Here is a 20,638-nt window from a genome sequence, read left to right as displayed (position 1 = left end):
ATAAAATAATAAATACATTAATAAAACACTGCTGCTCCCAAAAACCTTTACTACTGCTAGTAAACCTTACTACAACCAATATAACCTTACAATTACTAATAAATTATATGGGTTTTGAAGATAAACAAGCAAAATATTCACCAACCAATCACTTATCTGTTTTCCTGTGATGTCACACTTCCCTCAGATCATGGCCACTCCACTTGCAGCCACAGACTGGACTAGATTGGATAGCTCTTCTAGGTGGTGGTTACTGCCTCTGGGTCCTCCTTTTGACCGCTCTCAATTGCCCCTCACATTAACACAGCACTTACCATGCTCATGATAACTCACCAGTAGCTTAACACAATATCACTAGAAGCGAAGGGGACCAAATTAGTGCTCTCCAGTTCCCTGGGAGTGGCTCAAGCTGTGGACGTGGACGGCAGCCAGGTCGGGCCTGGCGTGAGGCTGAGCAATGGCTCCCCCAGGCCTGCTCTGGCCTCATTACTGGCAGAGACTCCCCCACCCTTTCACTTTCTGCTTTTTCTCCTTGATCTCCTGGTGTAACTTAAAGTTTCCTGCATGGTAGCAGTGGGACTAGCCAGAATAACTGCTTCAGCTCCTCCAATCACAGGTTCCCTCCCTCCCGTTCTTGCCATTTCTCCAGAGACAGAATCTATGTTTGTTGGCACAGCAAGGGAGGGAGAAAAGAAACCTTTAATTGGAGGAGCTGAAGCAGCCAGCATGGGGACAGAAACTGTGACTGGAGGATCAGCTCTTCATAGATTGTCTTTCTCAAACTCACTGCTCCTCCAATCACAGCTCTGCAGTCAATTCCTGCTCTCATTGACTGACAGCAGGAGTTGTGATTTTTTTAAAGCCCTGTACCGCTATTCTATATAAGTTTAACATAACCTTCTTGTTTTAGTACTCTATGCCCTTATTAATAAACAAAAACAGAAAATGCTGGAAAAACTCAGCAGGTCTAACAGCATCTGTGGAGAGAGAAACAGAGTTAATGTTTCGAGTCTGTATGACCCTTCTTCAGAGCCCTTCTCTGTATTAAATTTAATCTGCTGCTTGTTCACCCATTCCATCAACCTGTCTATGTCTTCTTGACGTTCTACACTATTCTCCTCACAGTTCACAATACTTCCAAGTTTTATATCGTATGCAAATTTTGAAATTGCATCCTGCACACCAAGGTCTAGATCATGAATATATAACACCAGCATCAGGAAAGCTAAGGCTCATCAGGGTCATTATATGGTGAGTGCAGGCAGCTTCCTCTTTGCCTGATTTACACCACTTCAAATCCTTTAGGTTCTGTTCAGTGGGTTAATGATGAGCATATTAAGGCATTTAACTGACCCTAAAAAAATGAAGCAGGCACTGGAGAAAGGTTTTTTTTTAATAATAGGAGTTTTTTACAAGTGGACTTGTGATGCAACAAATTATGCCAGTTGCACATCACACATATGAATCACATATATTTATTTTTCAACAGTATATTTATTGATTTTCACCTGACACCTGGTCAAGAATCTTCATTGTATTTAGTGACATTTAACAAGTACAGAATCAACAAAAGAAAAAATAATAATCAGAACAAAATTCAAGATTTGACAACATTGACTCAGAATGAAAACCATGCCGAAGTGGTGACCAGCAGTATGGCGAGACAGGGCTGCAGTGTTGTGGGACGGGAGCCGGGGTATTGTGGGGGGAGGGGAAGGAGGGACATCTCTGATCTGGAACCCCTGGGTCAGGCAATCCAAAATCCATAAACCCAGGCAATGAGATCCTGTTTGTGCTTACATTTCTGACTGGAGATTTGGGAAGGAGCTTCTATCTGCTCTATTGCTTCATTGATGGATAAATTCCAAACCATATCAACCAGATCTGTTCGTATTAGTGGCCGGAGCAATCCAGGAATTAGTGGAAACTAGGGATCAAAACTTCTATGGGCCCACAAAACTTTACAGTCCACACCTACTCCATTGTACTGAGAACCATTAGGGAGATAAAATTGTTAACCAATGTGTATTTTTGTAAGATGGTTCAAGGATTCAGTATGGAGAAAAATATTTCCTTTGATGGGAGAAGTCCAGAACGAGGGGTCATAACATTTAAATTAGAGCTAAGGTATTCAAAGTGATGTCAAGAAGCAGTTCTTCACATTAGGGTAGTGGAATTCTGGAACTCTCTCGCTCAAAGTCCATTGAGGCTGGGGGTCAATTAAAAATTTCAAAACTGAGATGGATAGATATTTTCCAACCAAGGGTATTAAGGGTTACGAACCAAGCTGGGTAAAGGAAGTTAAGGTACAAATCAGCCAAGATCTAATTCAATGGTGGGACAGGCTTGAGGGGTTGAAAGGCCTCCTCTTATTCTTAACACAATGGAGGCAAAGAAACCCAGGACCATTCACCCAGTAGATAACATGCAGATCATTACACCTTCCCTCAACAATGCATTAGGGTGAATGAGAGATTAAAAATCACACCATAACTGACGGATGCTTGATCTGACCTTTTAAAACAGTGAAAATTGCACAAGTCGTCCCCTCTCTGGTCTCCCATGCTCCACAATATCCCCTGAACAGAATTCAGGCTGACAATCCACTCTCAGACCATCATCAATAACACTATATGGTAGGCCACTAGGAGGTGTGAGAGTGTAACCTTGTTCTCTGCCTCTTAGCACCTTCTCAATAGCACAGCTAAGATCAGATAGATGTTCATGGATATTACATCTCACTAGACAAACCTTGTCACTCACTGTACAGAATAAATAAGTGAATGACTGCAGTAAGCAGGATTGGCCCGTATGACAATGGCCTGCCCAATTAGTCATTTTACTGTCACCAACCAGTCCATAAATACCCACAGTCTCATCGTTGCATTGGAGGAAGACATATCACTCCATCCAGCCTTTCCAAAATTTCTCCAAGAGCCTCCTTGGAAAGTTGCTGCAGTTCTTGGAGTTCTTTCTTTAAAGTGACTGCTTCAGCTTTTAGTTGTGTGATCACTTCTAATGCTGTGAGACTTCCAGAGCTGTTGTGTTGTTGGGCAGAGCGAGGTTTAATCCTGACGGGAGTGGAGTTGGCTCTCAATGCCAGTCTGACGTGGCCGTGTTGTCTTCTCCCATGGTTCACTCTGGCCTGCACTTCTGCCAGTTTCTGCTCCAGATCATGCTGCGTCAGGAACACTGCTTCATGTTGTCCCGTAGGATCTCCCATACCTCGCTCCTGGTCATTCATCTGCAGAAATGCAGGCAGCTAGATGTCAGAATTTGCAATGCAAATCTCAATACGTCACAGTTAAGTAGACTTCAATTCAAAGGTCCCACTAGATCAGCAGTCCCTCAGTACTGACTCTCCGACAATGCAGCGCTCCCTCAGTACTGACCCGCATCAAAAGTACAGCGCTTCCTCAGTACCGAACCCCACCCTGGCAGTGCCGCGCTCCTTCAGCTTGGATTTTGTCCCCAAATCTGAGGTGGGACTTGAACCAACAACCTTCTGGCTCAGAGCAGAAACTGAGCCAAGGCTGGCATCTAACTTGTATTGTGTCCAGTAATTGAGCAGAAAACCCTTGTTACTGTATTTCAGCTTGTGCCTGTATCTTGTGCCCTTCCTTGACTTTGGAACAACCTTCATCCTATCTGTTTTGATCTGTTGCAGCCTGAAGATCAGCAGAATTGTGGAGAGACCTTCTTTTCTAAAGGAAAGAAATGATCATACACTGACTTGCCCTGTTCCTTGTGTGAAAAGAGGAGTTGTTGACTGTCCAGTGATGTAAGTGGGTCAATGTTTTGAATTCCTAGGCTTCCAACACTGCATACCCTCCATGGCAAAGTTAAAATGAGCAGAGAGTGTTGGTGCCATACTGACCATAGTTATTAACAGGCAAATAGTTTTAGGCCTCGACAAGGGACTGGGTCCCACCCTGAGGCACAATGACATACCACATAACCCACTGAAAGCAATCATGTCACTCATTTAAACCTGCTGATGTAGCAGGAGGCTGAAGGCATTGTTTGGGATCTGAATGCTTGATGGTTCAGGGCCAAGAGTGGAATATTGTAACTGCTGACATTGTGTAGCCCCTATTATAGAAAGCAGGGCATAGATTCACCCCCAAGATTACACCAGGAAGAGAAACCTTGGTGCAAGGGGAAACTTGAGATTCTGGAGCTATTTCTAGTGGCAAATAAGGCTGAGAGGAAACCCAATAAAGAATTTTATAAGAATGACGAGTTTTGATAGAGTGAAGGGGAACAGGTTATTTCCTCTGGTCTGAGAGTCAGTGATGTGGGTCATCAATTTAAACTGTCATTAAAAAAAGTGAGGAGAAAGGTTAGGAGCACTTCTATACACAGGTTATTGGAATGCAGGATGCTTTGTCATCGGGAGCAGTCAAGGCAGAGGTCATTACCCGCTTCCCTACGACAAACTTATAAAATTTTCTTTGTGTTCATCACACCATGAATTTATGTTAGTTTTTCAGCTGCTCTGAGTTATCTGGCTGTGGTGACAATACACCTGACTGGAGGTGACTCTCCAAACACAATCAGGTGCAGTGTTTCACTCCGAAGTACAACAAATGGTTACCCTTTCATCTTTTGCCATTCTTCGGTCCTGCAGCTCCAACTGAAGCTTCAGCAGCTCACCGTAGAGTTTGTCTGTTTCTCTGAAAGTATCAGGTTGTCTGCAATTCCCTCTCTGGCCCAATGAGTGACCAGTGACTGTTACAACATTTACATTCAGCAGGTCCTGGGTATCCTGCAACTTGGCAGACAGTACACTTTGCTGAGAAGGAACAGACATCCGTTATTAATCTCAATCTGTGTATCTGATCTCATCCTTTCCTCTACACTAGAAGACCAAGCTAAAGAGACCATTAATCCCGCTGTCCCAAAGGTCCTCCCTTAAAACCATAGCCCAGTAATATTAATGGAGGACATTTACTATCACTGTGAATGCTGGGAGCATTCTAATTACATAGCAATCTCTCACTTTCTCTGTCAAGAGAAGTATTGGGAATTCCTGGAAAAGGGCAGAGAAGCAGCAATAGGGATCCCCTGTATAGGACTCCTGCTGATAGTGGAAACGTTGGTTGGCCTGATTGTGTAGGCAATGCCCTCCATTTGAAGATATCATTTGTGATGAGCCTTAGCCTCAATGTGGGTTCCAGCAGGACTGGGTCTGCAAGATTGTGGCTGGTACTTTGTGCAGGTTCTACATCATCAGGTACAGCTATAGTGTGGGGTACATGGCAGGTGAAACATGGCTGCTCTGCCTTTCAAGCTTTAAAACAGAGGGTGAATTTTGTCCCTTCTCTACAGGTTACTCATACAGTTCTGTACAGCCTGCCAACTTACTCAGGATATGTTCAGGGTTGATTTTGGAACACTTGAGCTCCTGGCGAGGAACCTCACTCACTGCGAGCTCATAGTCAGGAAATCTTGGGCACTCTCCCAATGAACTTCTGACCATTCAAATCAATTGAGTCAAATCAGCCCTTTGATTTTTAATACAGTGGGGCAAACCTACACAAACTCATTTCAACTACAAGTGCAACAACACAGAGTTACACTGTGCCTGTATTGTTGCAACGAGCATACTGTGCAGGATTTAGCATTAGTAATGTTTCTGCCTGCACTGCTCAGTAACACTATTGTTCTCTTACCATCCACTGCCAGTATAAGGGCTCCAGCTGCTTCCACTCCAGGTATGCCTCTAATTGCATGTTCTCAAGCTCCAGGTGCTGCACAAACTAAAGCATCGAAAATGACATTAGCAAAGAAACAGAAAGAGACTGAGACTTGTTTTGATAACTTGAAGCAGTGGTTATATCTGTAGGGTATGAGAATAGCAGGCAAAGAAGACAGAACTGCTTAAATGACAAAATGAACTGAATTCTCATAGATAACACAGTCAGGTACAGTTAGCAGATGTCATAAAGTGAGGAGGCAAATCAGAAATTCGATTAAGAGAGATCTAAAAAAACAGCTAATCAGGAGAAATTGTTTGTCCATTGCTGTAAGATACAATCTAGTTGCTGGATCTTTATATTCTGCATTAACACTACTGGATTAATAGTCTGAGCAGCATTCCCCAGTGCTTCAGGTGGTTAAGGCAGTGAGTTACTGCACCACAAAAACAAAGTTATCTTAGGTTTGAGCCCTAGTATGGGCTGTTCATTGATCTTAGCCAGGGAGGCTACAGAGCCGTTAGAACTGGCCTCAGATCCGTGTTAGAGAGTGGAAAACTGTCCAGGATTTCCATCTCCTATCACTATCCAGCCATCCCTGCTGAAGTACCCTGTACATAAGCTAGTTGAGGCCAAAATCAGCCTCAGTTGTGATGTTTCCACACTAAAATATCCTTCCAGTGCCAATTTCTTGTGTTCCTGTGTGAACGGTTGGGTGGGTGAATTACCAGACTGTTCCCATGGAATTCTCCATCAGAGAGAGTCAACACCCTCAGGAGTTGGCATTCAATGGCAGTGCAATGCCTGAAGAACAATCATCTCAACGTGGTGTAGAATGTAGCTACCACTCAGCATCGGAGAGCAGCAATGGTAACAGGTTCACTAACTGATGTGAGTTGCATTCATGGAGTAAAGGAAAGTCTTGGCTTGGCAGTTATTATCAACTGAATATAGAAAGCACTGGCAGTCAGTTATCTGGGACCAGGTTCTAGGCATTTGCATCTCAACTGTAACAAACTATAAAAAGAAAGTCACAGGATTACGCTGTACCACTCCTTCAGAAAGGGTGAGTTTTATGCAGTCTGGGCCACAACCAGCTCACCTCAGTACACTGTTTGGGATCTTGGATCAGACGTATTTCAGTCGCAGACAAATGATCAAAGCTCTGGCTGCTGCCGCATCCTCTGGTGTACAAATGGATCTGAAATCCAACATCACAGATCAGAATAAGATTTGTTTCACTAGCCTTGTAATGGACTTGTAAACAGAAACAAGCTTCAACACAGGAGATGGTCATTTGTCCCTTGCTGCCTGCACTGAATTTAAGCCTCTCCCAGGACGAATTTACACAATCCCATTCTCCTGCATTCTCCCCGAAACCAGGTGGCTCATGTGAAGAAAGACATTGGCACAGGCCCAATAGGCAGTATAGCCCATTTCTGTGCTGGAACAGAGTATGATTTTGTGCTACACCCAGGGTTTTCTAATTGTTGCCTACCAAACTGTAAGTCTATAGAGCAATAGTCCTGCCCGCTATGCTCTGCGCACGAGAGTCTTGGACTGTGTACCAGCGTCAAGCCAAGAAGCTCAACCACTTTCACTTGAGCTGCCTTCGGAAGCTTCTGAACAGAGATGGCAGGACAAAATACCAGATACCAAGGAGCTCACCCGAGCTGGCATGCCAAGCAGCCACACCATATTGAGACAGTCACAATTGAGTTGGGCTGATCATGTAGCCAGAATGCCTGACACTCACTTACCAAAGTGAGTCTTCCAAGTGAGTCTGGGATGCGGTCTCATGGCAGTCAAAGCAAGCCTACAAGGATACTCTGCAGGCTTCACTTTGGAGTTTTCATATCAACCCTGAGCCCTGGGAGAAGCTTGCCCAGGATTGCTGCACTTGATGCAACCAAATAAAAACAGTGTAGAACAAAAACAAAAATACCTGGAAAAACTCAGCAGATCTGACAGCATCTGTGGAGAGGCATACAGTTGACGTTTCGAGTCCGTATGACACTTCATCAGAACTAAGACATATAGAAATGAGATGAAATATAAGCTGGTAGAAGTGGGTGGGACAGGAGAGCTCGATAGAGGGCCAGTGATAGGTGGAGGCCAAGAAGAGACTGCCAAAGATGTCATAGACAAAAGGACAAAGGGGTGTTGACGGTGGTGATATTATCTAAAGGATGTGCTAATGGGGACATTAAAGGATGCAAGCTAGTGGCAGATGGCCCTAGTGGGAGTGGGGGGGGGGGGGGGATCAAAATGGGCTAAAAGGTGGAGATGAAACAATAGATCGAAATAAATTTAAACATAGGAGGGAAAAGAAAAAAATGTAGTGTAAAAAAATTATAAATTATTGGAAAAAGGGGGGTCGGAAAGGGGGTGGGGATGGAGGAGGGACTTCATGAACTCAATATTCAGTCTGGAAGGCTGTAAAGTGCCTAGTCAGAAGATGAGGTGCTGTTCCTCCAGTTTGCGTTGAGCTTCACTGGAACATTGCAGCAGGCCAAGGACGGACATGTGGGCATGAGAGCAGGGTGATGTGTTGAAATGGCAAGCGACAGGGAGGTCTGGGTCATGCTTGCGAACAGACCAAAGGTGTTCCACAAAGCGGTCACCCAGTGTAGCCTCCTTCGTAAGCAAGCAAGGATCAGAGAAAGAGAGAAAACTCAAGAAGAGGAAATCCTAAGCCAGCAGCTTGTCCAAAGCCCAATCGTCTGTGGTATCCTGTCCTATTTGCAGCAGAACCTTCCAGATGCAAATTAGCCTTAGCAGTCACTTACGTATTTACCAGAATGCTACGCACCCTAGATGATGAACATGGTCATCTTCTCCTTGAGGACGAACAAGATTATTAACTGCTGTTCCCTTCCAATTATCATCATATGTGCTCTGCTCAAAGGCAGATCCTTGGTTCGTTGTCTGCTGATGCTTCATCCTAAGCTGTTTTCTTGGCAGTTTTTGTCAATGGTGGTTTGCCATTGCCTTGCACTCTCAGAGACAGGACAAGGGAGTATGTCCGAAGTCTTCCTCAGCTAGAATGGGAATTGAACCTCCACTGGTGGCATTATTCTGAACCACATGCTAGCCATCTAGTCAACTGAACTAACCAGCTCCCCTCCCTTCCAATAGGCAGTGAATTATTTATCATATTAATTCAAATTGCAGATTTGATTGTGGGAGCCTGGCCACCCTGAATAACACCTTGACAATGCACATACTATAAACACTCGTCTGGGTTGAGGCAGCACCGATAATCTGCAATGGCTTGGTTCACAGCATTAATCAAACCTCAATGTGTCACTGTCTTACAGACTTCAGCCTGCACTTTATCTGATGGAGCACAACTCAGGCCCAGTGGGTCCTAATGCTGGTGAAGGGGTTGGGAGTGATGCCAATATAAAGGTTAGTATTGTGTACCTTGTAGAGGGCTGAACACCTCTCCTGCTGAGCACTGTAAAGACTTCGCCAGCGGAACCGTAGCTTCCCTTGTAAACACTGCAGGTATCGCACATCCATTCCCACTGGGTGCCTGCTATCCTGAATATCCAATCTCTCCATGGAGCTGACAGGTATAGTCTGTCTGCACTGAAAGCAAAAGTTGCCATCACAATTACTGCTGGCCAATGCAGTCCAAGCATTCTATCACAATGCTATATCAGATTTTAAAAAAAACAAGTTCTTATTGTGAGATTGCTTTGAAATGCTGAAATAGTTTTAGTACATTGGACCTGTGCGCTCTAACCATCATGCTTTACTAATAGCCAGGCTTGGGTGTGATTGCTGTTGAGATTGCCACAAACACTGTTTGTCCTGTGCTTCTGCATGTTGAAGCATTACTTTAGAAATGCCATTTAAAATTATTACAATCAATAGCAATTCAGGAATAATGTGGGCCCCATGACAACTGATATCAGTGAGACTGTCAATAAGGAAATGGCGTACATGCTGAATAATTACTTTGTGTCAGTATTTACAGTAGAAAAAGCATGCCAGACATCCTAGAAAAACTAATATTGAATCAGGGACAGGGGCACACCAAAATTAACAAAAACAAAATAAGAGTAATGAAGAATGGTCCTAAAGAATGACAAATCATCAGGACCAATGTTTCCATGCCAGGGTTTTAAAAGAAGTAGGTGAGAACATTGCAGATGTCCTAAAGTTCTTTTGCTTCAGGATCTGTTCTTTTAGATTGGAAAATTGCACATGTTAACTCTGTTCTTTAAGTAAGAGAGGGGAGCCAGGGAACTATAGACCAGTTGGTCTAACATTTGTTGTCAGGAAATTACTAGAGTCTAAAATTAAAGATAGAGCAACTGAACATCTTAAAAATTTTCAGTTGGTCAGAGAGAGCCAGCATGAATTTGTAAAGGATAGACATGCCTGACAAACCTGATTGAATATTTTGAAGTGCCGACTAAATTAGTGGACAGGGGAATGTCTATGGATATTATTTATCATATATGTATTTCCAGAAGGCACTTGATAAAGTCCCTCATTAGAAGCTGCGAGCTAACGTTCAGGCTCATGGTACTAAATACAAACTATTGACCTTGTTTAAGAAATTGGCAGAGTGACAAGAGACAGAGAATAGGGATAATGGCAGGTACCCTAATTGTGACTCGTGGTGCCATACAAGGATCATATAGGGTGCTCAACCATTCACCCTATTTAGCAACAACTTGGATAATAGGATAGGAAACCACATGTCAAGTTTGCTGATGACAAAAAGATAGTCAACATTGTAATTTTCAGGATGGCAGGCTGTTACTAGTGGGGTACCACAAAGATCAGTGCTGAGGCCACAGCTGTTCATAATCTATATAAATGATTTGGGTGTGGGGACCAATTGTAATATTTCCATATTTGCTAATGACATAAAATAGGTGGGAGTATAAGTTGTGAAGAGCATGCAAGGAGACTTGGACAAGCTAAGTGAATGGACAAGAACATGGCAGATGGAATATAATGTGAATAAGTGTGAAGTTATCCACTTTGGTAGAAAAAACAAAAAGGTAGTGTATTTCTTAAATAGTGAGATGTTGGGAAATGTTGACGTCCAAAGGGACCTGAGTGTCCTTATTCATGAGTCACTAAAAACTAGCTTGCAGGTGCAGAAAGCAATTAGGAAGGCAAATGGTATGTTGGCATTCATTGCAAGGGGATTTGAGTACAGGAGTAAATATGTCTTGCTGCAATTGTATAGAGCCTTGGTGAGACTGCGCCTGGAGTATTGTGTGCAGTTCTGGTCTCTTTATCTAGGGAAGGATATACCTGCTATAGAGGTAATGCAATGGAGGTTCACCAGACTAATCCTGGGTTAGCAGGATTTGCCTTACGTAGGGAGATCGAGGAAACTGGATTTGTGTTCTCTAGATTGTCAAAGAATGAGAGGTGATCTCATTGAGACTTACAAAATTATTACAGGGCGTGACAGGGTAGAATGTAGGAAGGATGTTTTCTCTGGCTGGGAGGCTAGAACCAGAGTACACATTCTCAGAATAAAAGGTAGGCAACCTCTCCTCATTAGAAAATTGCACTCCGTTGCAATCCCTCTAGGCAATTTAGAACTGAGATGGAGAATTTTTTCACTCAGAAGGTGGTGAATCTTTGGAATTCTCTACACCAGAGGGCTATGGAAGCTCAATCATTGAGCATGTTCAAGACAGAAATCAATAGATTTCTGAATACTAATGACATCAAGGGATATGGGGATAGCGCAGGGAAGTGTTGTTGGGGTAGATGATCAGCCATGATCTAATTGAATGGCGGAGCAGGCTCATCAGGCTGGGTGGCCTACTCCTATGTTCCTACGTAAGTAGTGTGGATGCAAGCATAAGATTACAGACATGTTGATAATTTTCAAGTGAATGAGCAAAACTGTGGCAAATGAATTTCAATGTAGGCAGATGTCAGGTCACCCAATCTGAACCTAAAAGAGATAGAACAGCATACTTTCTAAATGCTGAACAAGTAGAAACAGTGGAGGTTCAAAGAGTCTTCAAGGTCCAGGTACAGAAAATAATTAAAAAGACTGGCCTTTATATCTACAGTACTAGAGTAACAGGGGATCCAAATCATGCTTCAACTGTACAAAGCCCTGCTTAGATCACACCTGTGAGCAGTTCTGGGCACTACATCTTGGGAAGGATATATTGGCCTTGGAGGGACTGCACACTAGATTCACCAGAATGATACCTGGACTCCAATGGTTAAATTATAAGGAGGATTACACAAACTAGGATTGTATTTCCTGGAATTTAGAAGGTTGGAGGGTGATTTTATCAAAGATTTCATGGACTCGATGGGGCTAGTGGCCTCCTTGTGTGCTGTAATGGCTCAATATTAAGAGGAACAGATAGGGTAGACAGAGAAAAACAAATTCTGATGGTTGGAGAAAATTAGAGCCAGACTTTTCAAGGGTGCATTTTGGGAATAGCTGTACAAACAAAGGGTGGTAGAAGTTTGGAACTCTTTTCCACAAACAGCAATTGATACTGAATCAGTTGTAAATTTTAGTTCTGAGATTGATAGATTTTTGTTCTCCTAAGATAATAAGGGATATGGGGCAAAGACATATGGAGTTAGGTTGCAGATCAGTCATGATCGCGTTAAATGGTTTGAGCGGCTAAATGGCCTCCTTCTGTTCTTAAAAAACAGCAAACCAAAATAATATCCCATCTTTCTGAAGAATATTTTCATTGAAGAGTAGATGGAGGGAGAGAAAGAGAGAAACAGCAAGCAAAAGAGAGCGAGAGAAAGCAAGAGCTAGAGATAGTGCAAGTCAAAGAGCACCTGATTGAGACAGAGACAGCAAAAGGGAATGTGCAGCAGAAATCAGGCAGAGAAAGCAACAGTAAGCACAAGAAAACAAGGACACAAGATATAGAGAAACAATGTGAGAGAGCGCGCAAGAAAAAGTGAAGAGTGAAGCAGTATAAACCAATGCAAGAGGGAAAGCACAAAAGATAGTGTGGGAGAGAGTGTTTAAGGAAGCACCCGAAAGAGAAAGCAAGAAAACAGCAAAGACTGCCTAAGAAAGAGACAGAAACAGAGAGATGGGCAGAGGCAAAGAGAGCCACAGGCATGGAGACAAAGGGAGTGAGAGAGAGAATGACAATGGGTGTTTGCAGAAGTAGCCTTGCCTCTCCCTACCTCTGTAATCTCCTCCAACCCCACACCCCTCAGAGATATCTGCGTTCCTTCTGGCCTCTTGTGCATTTCCAATCATAATTGCTCTACCATTGGTAGCCGTGACTTCAGTTGCCTAGGCCCCAAGCTCTGGAATTCCCTCCCTACACCTCTCCCCATCTCTACCTTGCTTTCCTCCTTTAAAACACTTCTTAATATCTGTCCTTTTGACCAAGCCTTCGATCATCTGACTCAATATCTCCTTTTATGGCTCATTGTTGTACTTTGTTATAGAATGTTCCTGTGAAGCACCTTGGGACATTTCATTACGTTAAAGGTGTTGTTTACACAGAGATAATCTCCTGTGATTCCTGGGCATGTCCCAGTCTTTAATAAAAATAGATAAATGCTCGCCATCGATACAGAACAAGTGGCAATATCTGTAAACATTGCCACTAAGGAGTGCACTGCTGTGTAATGCATGGTCTCCTTACCGTGCAAAGTGATGCCTCATCTTCCACGTGCAGCCTCTGCAGATTTAGCAGCTGTTCCAACAGGTGGATTCTCTGTAGTAGCCAGGAGAAAGCCAGGAGAAGATCCTGGCTACCCCGAGTGCCGTCTGCAGGCAGCTGGTAGAAATCCATAAATCCATAACCATAGTAGCAAACTGCAGCCTTCACATATTCAATCTGTTCAGCTGTACCAGGCCGAGGCGGGGGAGAGAGAGAGAAAAACAAACCATCAAAGGCAGCTTGTTGCACAGTACACTCCTTCACTTAATTGCTGGCATCGTTTAAACAAACCTTGGTTTCAGATCTGCCTCTACTCTACAGGTATACTATGCAAACCTTTTCCTGAATTTGTAAATGACTCTGGAAAAGGCCACTCAGCCCGAGCTGTTCCAACATTCCATTAGTTAGGACCATTCAGCTCCTAAAGCCTGTTCCATCATTCCATTAGATAATTGCTGACCAGTGTCTTAAGCTCTATCCACTCACCTTTAAACTAAATCCCTTGACACTCTGAGCCAATACAAATCAATCTATCAACCTCAGTCTTGAAAGATTCAATTTGCTCCCAGCGTCCACAGCCTTGGAACAAGTTCCAGATTTCCACTAGCCTTTCTACGAAAAAGTGTTTCCTAATTTTACACCTATACAACCCAGTTCTAATTTTAACATTTATGTCTCTTGCTGTGGATTCCCACACCAGAGGAAATATTTTCTCTCTATCTGTCCCATCAAATCCCTTTATCGTTTTAAAAGCTCCATCAATTCACCCTCAATCCTTAAATTTAAAGAATACACAAACCCTGGCCTCATTATCTAACCGTCTAAGCCCAAGTCTGGAGAATCAAGCCTGTACCCCCTCTAACACTCCCAAATGGTTAGAAGTCAGTGAAAGTGTTACTGTCACTGGAATGAGCATCTGCTTCGCAGATGGCCAAATGCTTTCAGTTATGGGACCTTGAAAAGGCTTCAGGTAGATGTAATGCCTAACGACCATGTTAGGTAGCCTCCCAAGGTGTCTGAAAAGCCGCCTTTACCAATATGACACTGCCGTAAAAGCAGATCCAGATTGGGAACTGAACATTTCACCTGAATTTGGTCCTTTTTCTCTCCCTTCCCCACACATTTTCCACCCAGAAAATGGCCACAAAAAGGGCCAATTTCCACCCCGAGCAGATTATTTCACAGTATCTGTTATCAGGATTAGGAGAGCAACAGACAACAGTTGGGTTCAGTGAAATGATCAGAGTAATAGTTTTAAGCACAAGAGTTTGCAATCAGATAATAGCAGGAAGCTGTAGTAGCAGCAAGGACATAATAGTCGATAAGTATAACATTGGGTCCAGATGTGGGAGTGGAATGTGTACGAATCCTCTTTATTTCCTACAGTGACTACACTTCAAAAGTGCATTATTAGGACATCCTGAAGTCATGAAAGACATTACACACATGTATGTCTTTCTTTAATATATTCAAGTTTGAGAAGCTGAAATAGGCAACTTTATGGAAAAGACACTGAAGAATTATCATCACCGCTGACATTATTGCCAGAAAAGAAGACAAGAGAGCTGCATGATGAGAGAGTGGCATTGGAAGGATGAATGCCATGGGATGGGGATTTAGAGAAGTTCTTTTGCAATAAAGATGCAAATTGCACCATAAATATTTCTCAGGTCTCTGCTAGGTTAAAAAATACTGTAAAGAAGGACTATTTCTTACCCAAATCCGTGACCTCACAGGGCCTGTCCTCATTGACCAGCTTCAGGAGCCAATACAGCAACTTCCAGAACTCAGCAGTCTGCAAAAAAAAAAACAGAAACTAGTGTGACCCACATTCCATCCTGTGTGACCTGTGCTCCCACCACCATCCCCATGTCCCCTTCTCTCTCCCGTGACCCCCTCTACATTCTCCCAGTTATCCCTCTCGTCCCTAACCCCACCATGACACCCCTCTCTCCCCCTCTGAGACCCCCCGTTGCTCACATTCATGAGCCCTCTGTTGACCCCTACCCTCTCCACGATCCTCCTCCCTTCCATGATCCCCTCTCCACCCTTGCGTGATCCCCCCTCCATGAAGCCCTCTCCCCTCTCGTCCAAGACTCTCCCTCCCTTCCTGTCCATGATTCCCCCTCCTCTCACCTCCGTGATTCCCTCTCTCTCCCCTGTGACCACCCCTGGTGATCCCTCCTCGCCCCGGGTTCCCCCTCCCCTCCCCTCTATCCGCCTTGGGGATATCCCCTCCCCTCTCACCAACTCCGGGATCACCCCCTCCCCCCTACCCGTATCGGTGATTCCCCCTCCTCCCCCATTCCCAACTCCGATTTCCCCTCCCCCATCACCGCCTCTGATTCCTCTCCCCCAATCGCCATGATTCCCCTTCCCCCAATCTCGTGATTTCCCCCCCCACCATCCGTGACTCCCCCTTCCCCCACCCCGTGACTTCCCCTTCCCTTCTCCCTGGCCCTGCGATTCCCCCCTTTTCGAGAGCCCCCCTCCCCTGCCTCCTGGATCCCCCTCTCTGCCTCCGGGATCCTCTCTCTCCCCTACCCACCTCCATGAATCACTCCACCCTGCCTCCGTGGTCCCCCCTTCCCTCTCCCCGGCTCAGTGATCCCCCTCCCCTCTCCCCACTTCCATGATCACAACTCTCCTCTCCGTGATTGCTCCTCCCCCTTCACCAACTCCGGGATCCCCCTCCCCACCTCCGTGATTCCCCCTACGCTCCACCCTGCCTCCCTGATTGCCCCCTTACCCCCTCTGTGATCCCCCCTGCCCAACTCCGCGATCTCCCTTTCCCTCCTCTGTAATCCCCCCTCTCCTCTCCCAACCTTCATGATCCCCCCCTCCCCTATCCCCACCTCCGTGATCCCCCTCTCCTCCTCCGTGATCCCCCCTCCCCACCTCCATCATCCCCCATACCCTCTCCTCACCCGGCCAATTCCCCCTCTCCCCATCCCCCAACCCACTCCCTGATCCCCTCCCCCACTCCAATTCCCCCCTCTCCTCACCTTGGTGATCCACCCTCCGTCAACCCCCTGCACTTGCCCCTCTCCCTGATTCCCCCTCCCCACTCTGTGATTCCCAGCCCCGCTTCCACATCCCTCCGCCCACCTCTGTGATTCACTCCCCCACTTCGTGATTCCTCCCTACCCTCCGTGATCCCCTCTCCCCTTACGTGGTTGCCTCCCCCTCCCCTTCGGTCCATGGTTTCCCCCCCCACCTCACCAGTGTGACCCCTGTCACCTATCCCAACCTTGCTGATCCTCCCTTCCTTTGTAATCCCCCTCCCCCATCTGTGATCCCCTCCCACTCCATGATGCTCCTCCCTTCCTACGTGATTCCCCTTTCCCCACCTCCATGATCCCCCTCTCCCCTCCCCCGTGATCTCCCCCGCCCCCCCACGTCACCCCCCTTGCCCCTCCCCCTCCCATCTCGATTCCCCCCCATCCCCTGATCCCCCCTCCCCCTGGATCCCCCCCCTCCCCTGGATCCTCCCCCATCTCCCCTCGATCCCCCCTCCCCCTGGATCCTCCCCTCCCGATCCCCCCCCCTCCTCGATCCCCCCCCTCCCCCCTCCTCGATCCCCCCCTCCCCCCTCCCCCCTCCTCGATCCCCCCCTCCCCCTCCTCGATCCCCCCCTCCTCGATCCCCCCCCTCCCCCCTCCTCGATCCCCCTCCTCGATCCCCCCCTCCCCCCTCCTCGATCCCCCCCCTCCCCCCTCCTCGATCCCCCCCCTCCCCCCTCCTCGATCCCCCCCCTCCCCCCTCCTCGATCCCCCCCCTCCCCCCTCCTCGATCCCCCCCTCCCCCCTCCTCGATCCCCCCCCTCCCCCCTCCTCGATCCCCCCCCTCCCCCCTCCTCGATCCCCCCCTCCCCCCTCCTCGATCCCCCCCCTCCCCCCTCCCCGATCCCCCCCTCCCCCCTCCTCGATCCCCCCCTCCCCCCTCCTCGATCCCCCCCTCCCCCCTCCTCGATCCTCCTCCTCCTCGATCCTCCCCTCCTTTCCCCATGATTCCCCCTCCTCCCCCCGTGATTCCCCCCTCCTCCCCCCGTGATTCCCCCCTCCTCTCCCCGCGATTCCCCCCTCCTCTCCCCGCGATTCCCCCCTCCTCCCCCCGCGATCCCCCCCTCCTTCCCCCGCGATTCCCCCCTCCTCCCCCCGTGATTCCCCCCTCCTCCCCACCTCCGTGATCCCCCCTCCATGACAGGTCTGGTTGTAAAAGCCCCTTTTAATAAGCAGCAGTCAGACAGCATCGCTCCAATATCATTGATACAAGATAAGAAGCCCCGCCCTCTCCAAGCTGATTGGTTTCCCTCTTTGATAGACAGAAAACCGTGACCAGGTTCACGATCTAATTGGTCACTGCCGCCATCAATCAATAATCATGGCTCTGCCCTTCCGCACAGTCTCTCACCGCTTCATTTCGGTTGAACTTGGCCTTACGGAATATCTCCGGGCTGAGAGCAGCAGGAGCCGCCCCATCTCCTGCCCATACCCCGACCAACACTTTACACAGAGCCGCGATTGCCTCCTTCACCTTCATTATTTAAACTCGCCCTACTCGCGCCTCAGACAGCGGTTAAATAACGAGCTCGGAGTGAAGGCAAGAGGCTCCGCCGCGGTCTGGTCCTCCCCCTGCAGTGCCCCCGCTGGAGCGCTGCATCACCACAGCTTTTTTAAACGCAACTCGACTGTTCCATTCAACTTCAGACTGTGTTAAAGAAAATATCATTGAGATGTCGTCAAACACTGCCTTGCTGTGGCTTCCTTATGTGGCTCAGGCCGCAGGATTTCACAACAACGGCTGCCTTCTTGATAACAATATAGCGCCTGTGACATAGGGAAAGATTCCACTGTCCTACAGAAACTAACCAAATAAAAGTCTACACCGAACCAAAGAAGTAGACATTAGGAGGGGCGACCAGAAGTTTGGTCAGAGGTGGGTGTCAAGGCTGTTCCTTGCAGGGCATGAATGGCGACAGCCTTTACGTTGATGTCAGGTCACACCCTATCTGAGCATCTCGTTATACGTGTATGGCAAGCCAAAGTGTGCAAAATATAAGAGAGCTGGAACTCCAAAAACCAGGTAGCTGAAGAGAACAGCTTTCAATGGCAGAACGAAGGGAGTCATCAGAAACAATACGTTTATCACAGAATTGTTACGGTGCAGAAGGAGGCCATTTGGCCCATTGTGCAGCCCCCCCCCAATTCAGTGACGCATCCCTGGGATGCCTTCTGGACGCTGAGGAGGCCTGCCATGATATCCTCAACCTGCTGCTCTGGCCGCAGAAGGCCTATCAGTCTTACCACTCCGGCTTGGGTGGCGGTGGCACAGGCGAGTCAGTGCCAATGCTGCACACAGAGGTTGGCCATCCAGTGCAGAAAACGAACAAATGATCTCATCCATGATGCCAGGATAAGGCAACCATCTTATCACTCTAAACTTGCACACTCACAAGGCCATAACACATTCACTGCCAGCTAACAGGACATCACCATTCATCTCTCTCACACATGCTCACATCTCCATCTGGCCTCTTCTAGAGACTGCCTCCTCAGCCCTCACAATTTTGAGGCCATTTGCACAAATCAACATGTGCCCCACACACACCCTGGGATACCTCCCTTCCCCAGTACAGCCCTCACCCTGCAACCTCTTCCCTTGCCTGAGGCTACTTCTCCCCCTTCCCCAAGCAAGCCCTAGCCCTATAGCCATTGAAAAGCCACCCCCTCCTTATGGCTGATCTGGTAGGTAGAGACCTGCCTGTAAGCCCCCCTAAAAGTGATATGGTACTGCCTGCGAAGCCTGGCGCTGATGGCCACAAGTGCTGCCCGAAGCAAGGTAGGCAAACAAGCCTCGAAGTCCCAAGTGAAGTGCAGCTCGCCAAGTGCACATCACTTATGTACAGTTGTCAAACACATTGGCAAGCGGTGCCCAGATGATTCAGCATGGGGGAATGATTCCAGTGAGCAGGGCTTATAATGAGATGCTAAAGTGTTGAATTTAGGTTCCCAATTTGCAGTGGCAGGAAACACGGCACACCATTGATGGGTGGAATGGACAATTGCAAACTGGTTTCATGACGGCGTGAAACTGATTTTTGGCCATCTCACCATATTGTCACCACCCGCCCCGCCCGTCATGACCCCCGATGCCAACGGGACTGGAAAATTCTGTCCAAATTCTTTCACATCTATGATCCCAGCCCATAACAAGTTCCATTGGCTCCCTCTGGTTCTACAAACTTAAGATCCTTATTGTCACTTTCAAATGTCACCATTGCCTTGTCTCCAACCCACAGCAGTGATGTTCAAACTCATATCTCTGCTTACTCCATTGATGGCTGTTCTTTTAGCCACCCTAGCCCATCTGTCTGGAACTCCAACCAACTGTCCCTCTGCTATGCCTCCTCCTTCCCTCCTTACTTTCAAATACCATCTGAGGATTTTTATTTTCAACTGCCCTTTCAATTCTACCAATTACATCCATTATATCATCTCCACGCTCAGTGCCCATTTCCTAATCTTGACTTTCCCACTTGGTGTCCACTCTGTCTATTCTTCACAATCTGGTCCCAGTCATTGTGTGGTATTTAATAGAGGCAATGGCGGTCTTGTCCGAGAACCGGCGAGAGCCCTGCATCGCCTCTTTTAGGGAAGGCCCACCAAATTAGATGGCACTCAGGCACTTAACTGGACAGCGGTGGGCCTTCCCCATGATAGAAGACCCCGGGGAAGGATTGGGGGGGTAGTGAAGAAGTCCTGTCTGCTGAGAGCTGCCAGCCAATCAGAGGCCAGCAGTTCAGTTAAACAGCAGAGCTACCAGGGAGGCAGTGGCTGCTGTTTGCATGACAGCCACCCAAGGCCTAGTATCGTTGCTGGATCCCAGGCCATAGATGAGTGATGGTGGGTGAGATTGCAGGGGAAGGGGGGTCAGCAGCATGGACAAGGGAGTTGCATTCAGTGCCATGTGTTCCCCCTTCCCAATGCTGGTCCCCTCAATCAGGCACTGAGTACCTCTGAACTAGGAATTAGGAATACCTCTCCTGGAGTCTGCAAGCAACCCCACACAAGTTTGCTTGTCATGCTGCCCACATGGCGAGTGCCTCCCACCTGCCACAGGGTCAATACCAGCGGTGGTGGGATTAGGCCTCAATTGGCAGTGAGGCTGGAAGGCCATCCTTGAGCCTTTCCGCCATGGACCTAATCAGGATGGAAGTGGGAAGGTGGTGGGCAGATCTCCAACTCGCCATCCTCCTGCCTAATTAAATGTCCACCCACCACCAAA

General features: G+C 47.1%; 1 protein-coding gene across 2 annotated transcripts; it reads right to left on the bottom strand.

The window, feature by feature from the left end:
* Window positions 1–1,459: 1,459 nt before the first annotated feature.
* tedc1 (tubulin epsilon and delta complex 1) lies at window positions 1,460–18,063 on the bottom strand. Of its 2 annotated transcripts, none has more exons than XM_078558721.1 (8): window positions 17,888–18,063; window positions 15,068–15,146; window positions 13,334–13,536; window positions 9,126–9,293; window positions 6,802–6,900; window positions 5,676–5,762; window positions 4,598–4,795; window positions 1,460–3,244 (listed from the first exon to the last, which is right to left on the bottom strand). In XM_078558721.1, the coding sequence occupies exons 1-8, from the start codon at window positions 17,891–17,893 to the stop codon at window positions 2,876–2,878; spliced, it is 1,209 nt and encodes a 402-aa protein (XP_078414847.1). In that variant the 5' UTR covers window positions 17,894–18,063; the 3' UTR covers window positions 1,460–2,875. The 2 variants fall into 2 exon arrangements, with proteins under 2 accessions (XP_078414847.1, XP_078414846.1); XM_078558720.1 differs by having other exon boundaries at window positions 17,765–17,893.
* Between the last annotated feature and the right edge of the window lie 2,575 nt (window positions 18,064–20,638).

The sequence above is a fragment of the Cetorhinus maximus genome, chromosome 15 (assembly GCF_964194155.1).
Source record: "Cetorhinus maximus chromosome 15, sCetMax3.hap1.1, whole genome shotgun sequence".
Taxonomy (NCBI): domain Eukaryota; kingdom Metazoa; phylum Chordata; class Chondrichthyes; order Lamniformes; family Cetorhinidae; genus Cetorhinus; species Cetorhinus maximus.
The sequence above is the reverse complement of the archived record's forward strand: the minus strand, read 5'-3'. Positions and strand labels throughout refer to the sequence as shown.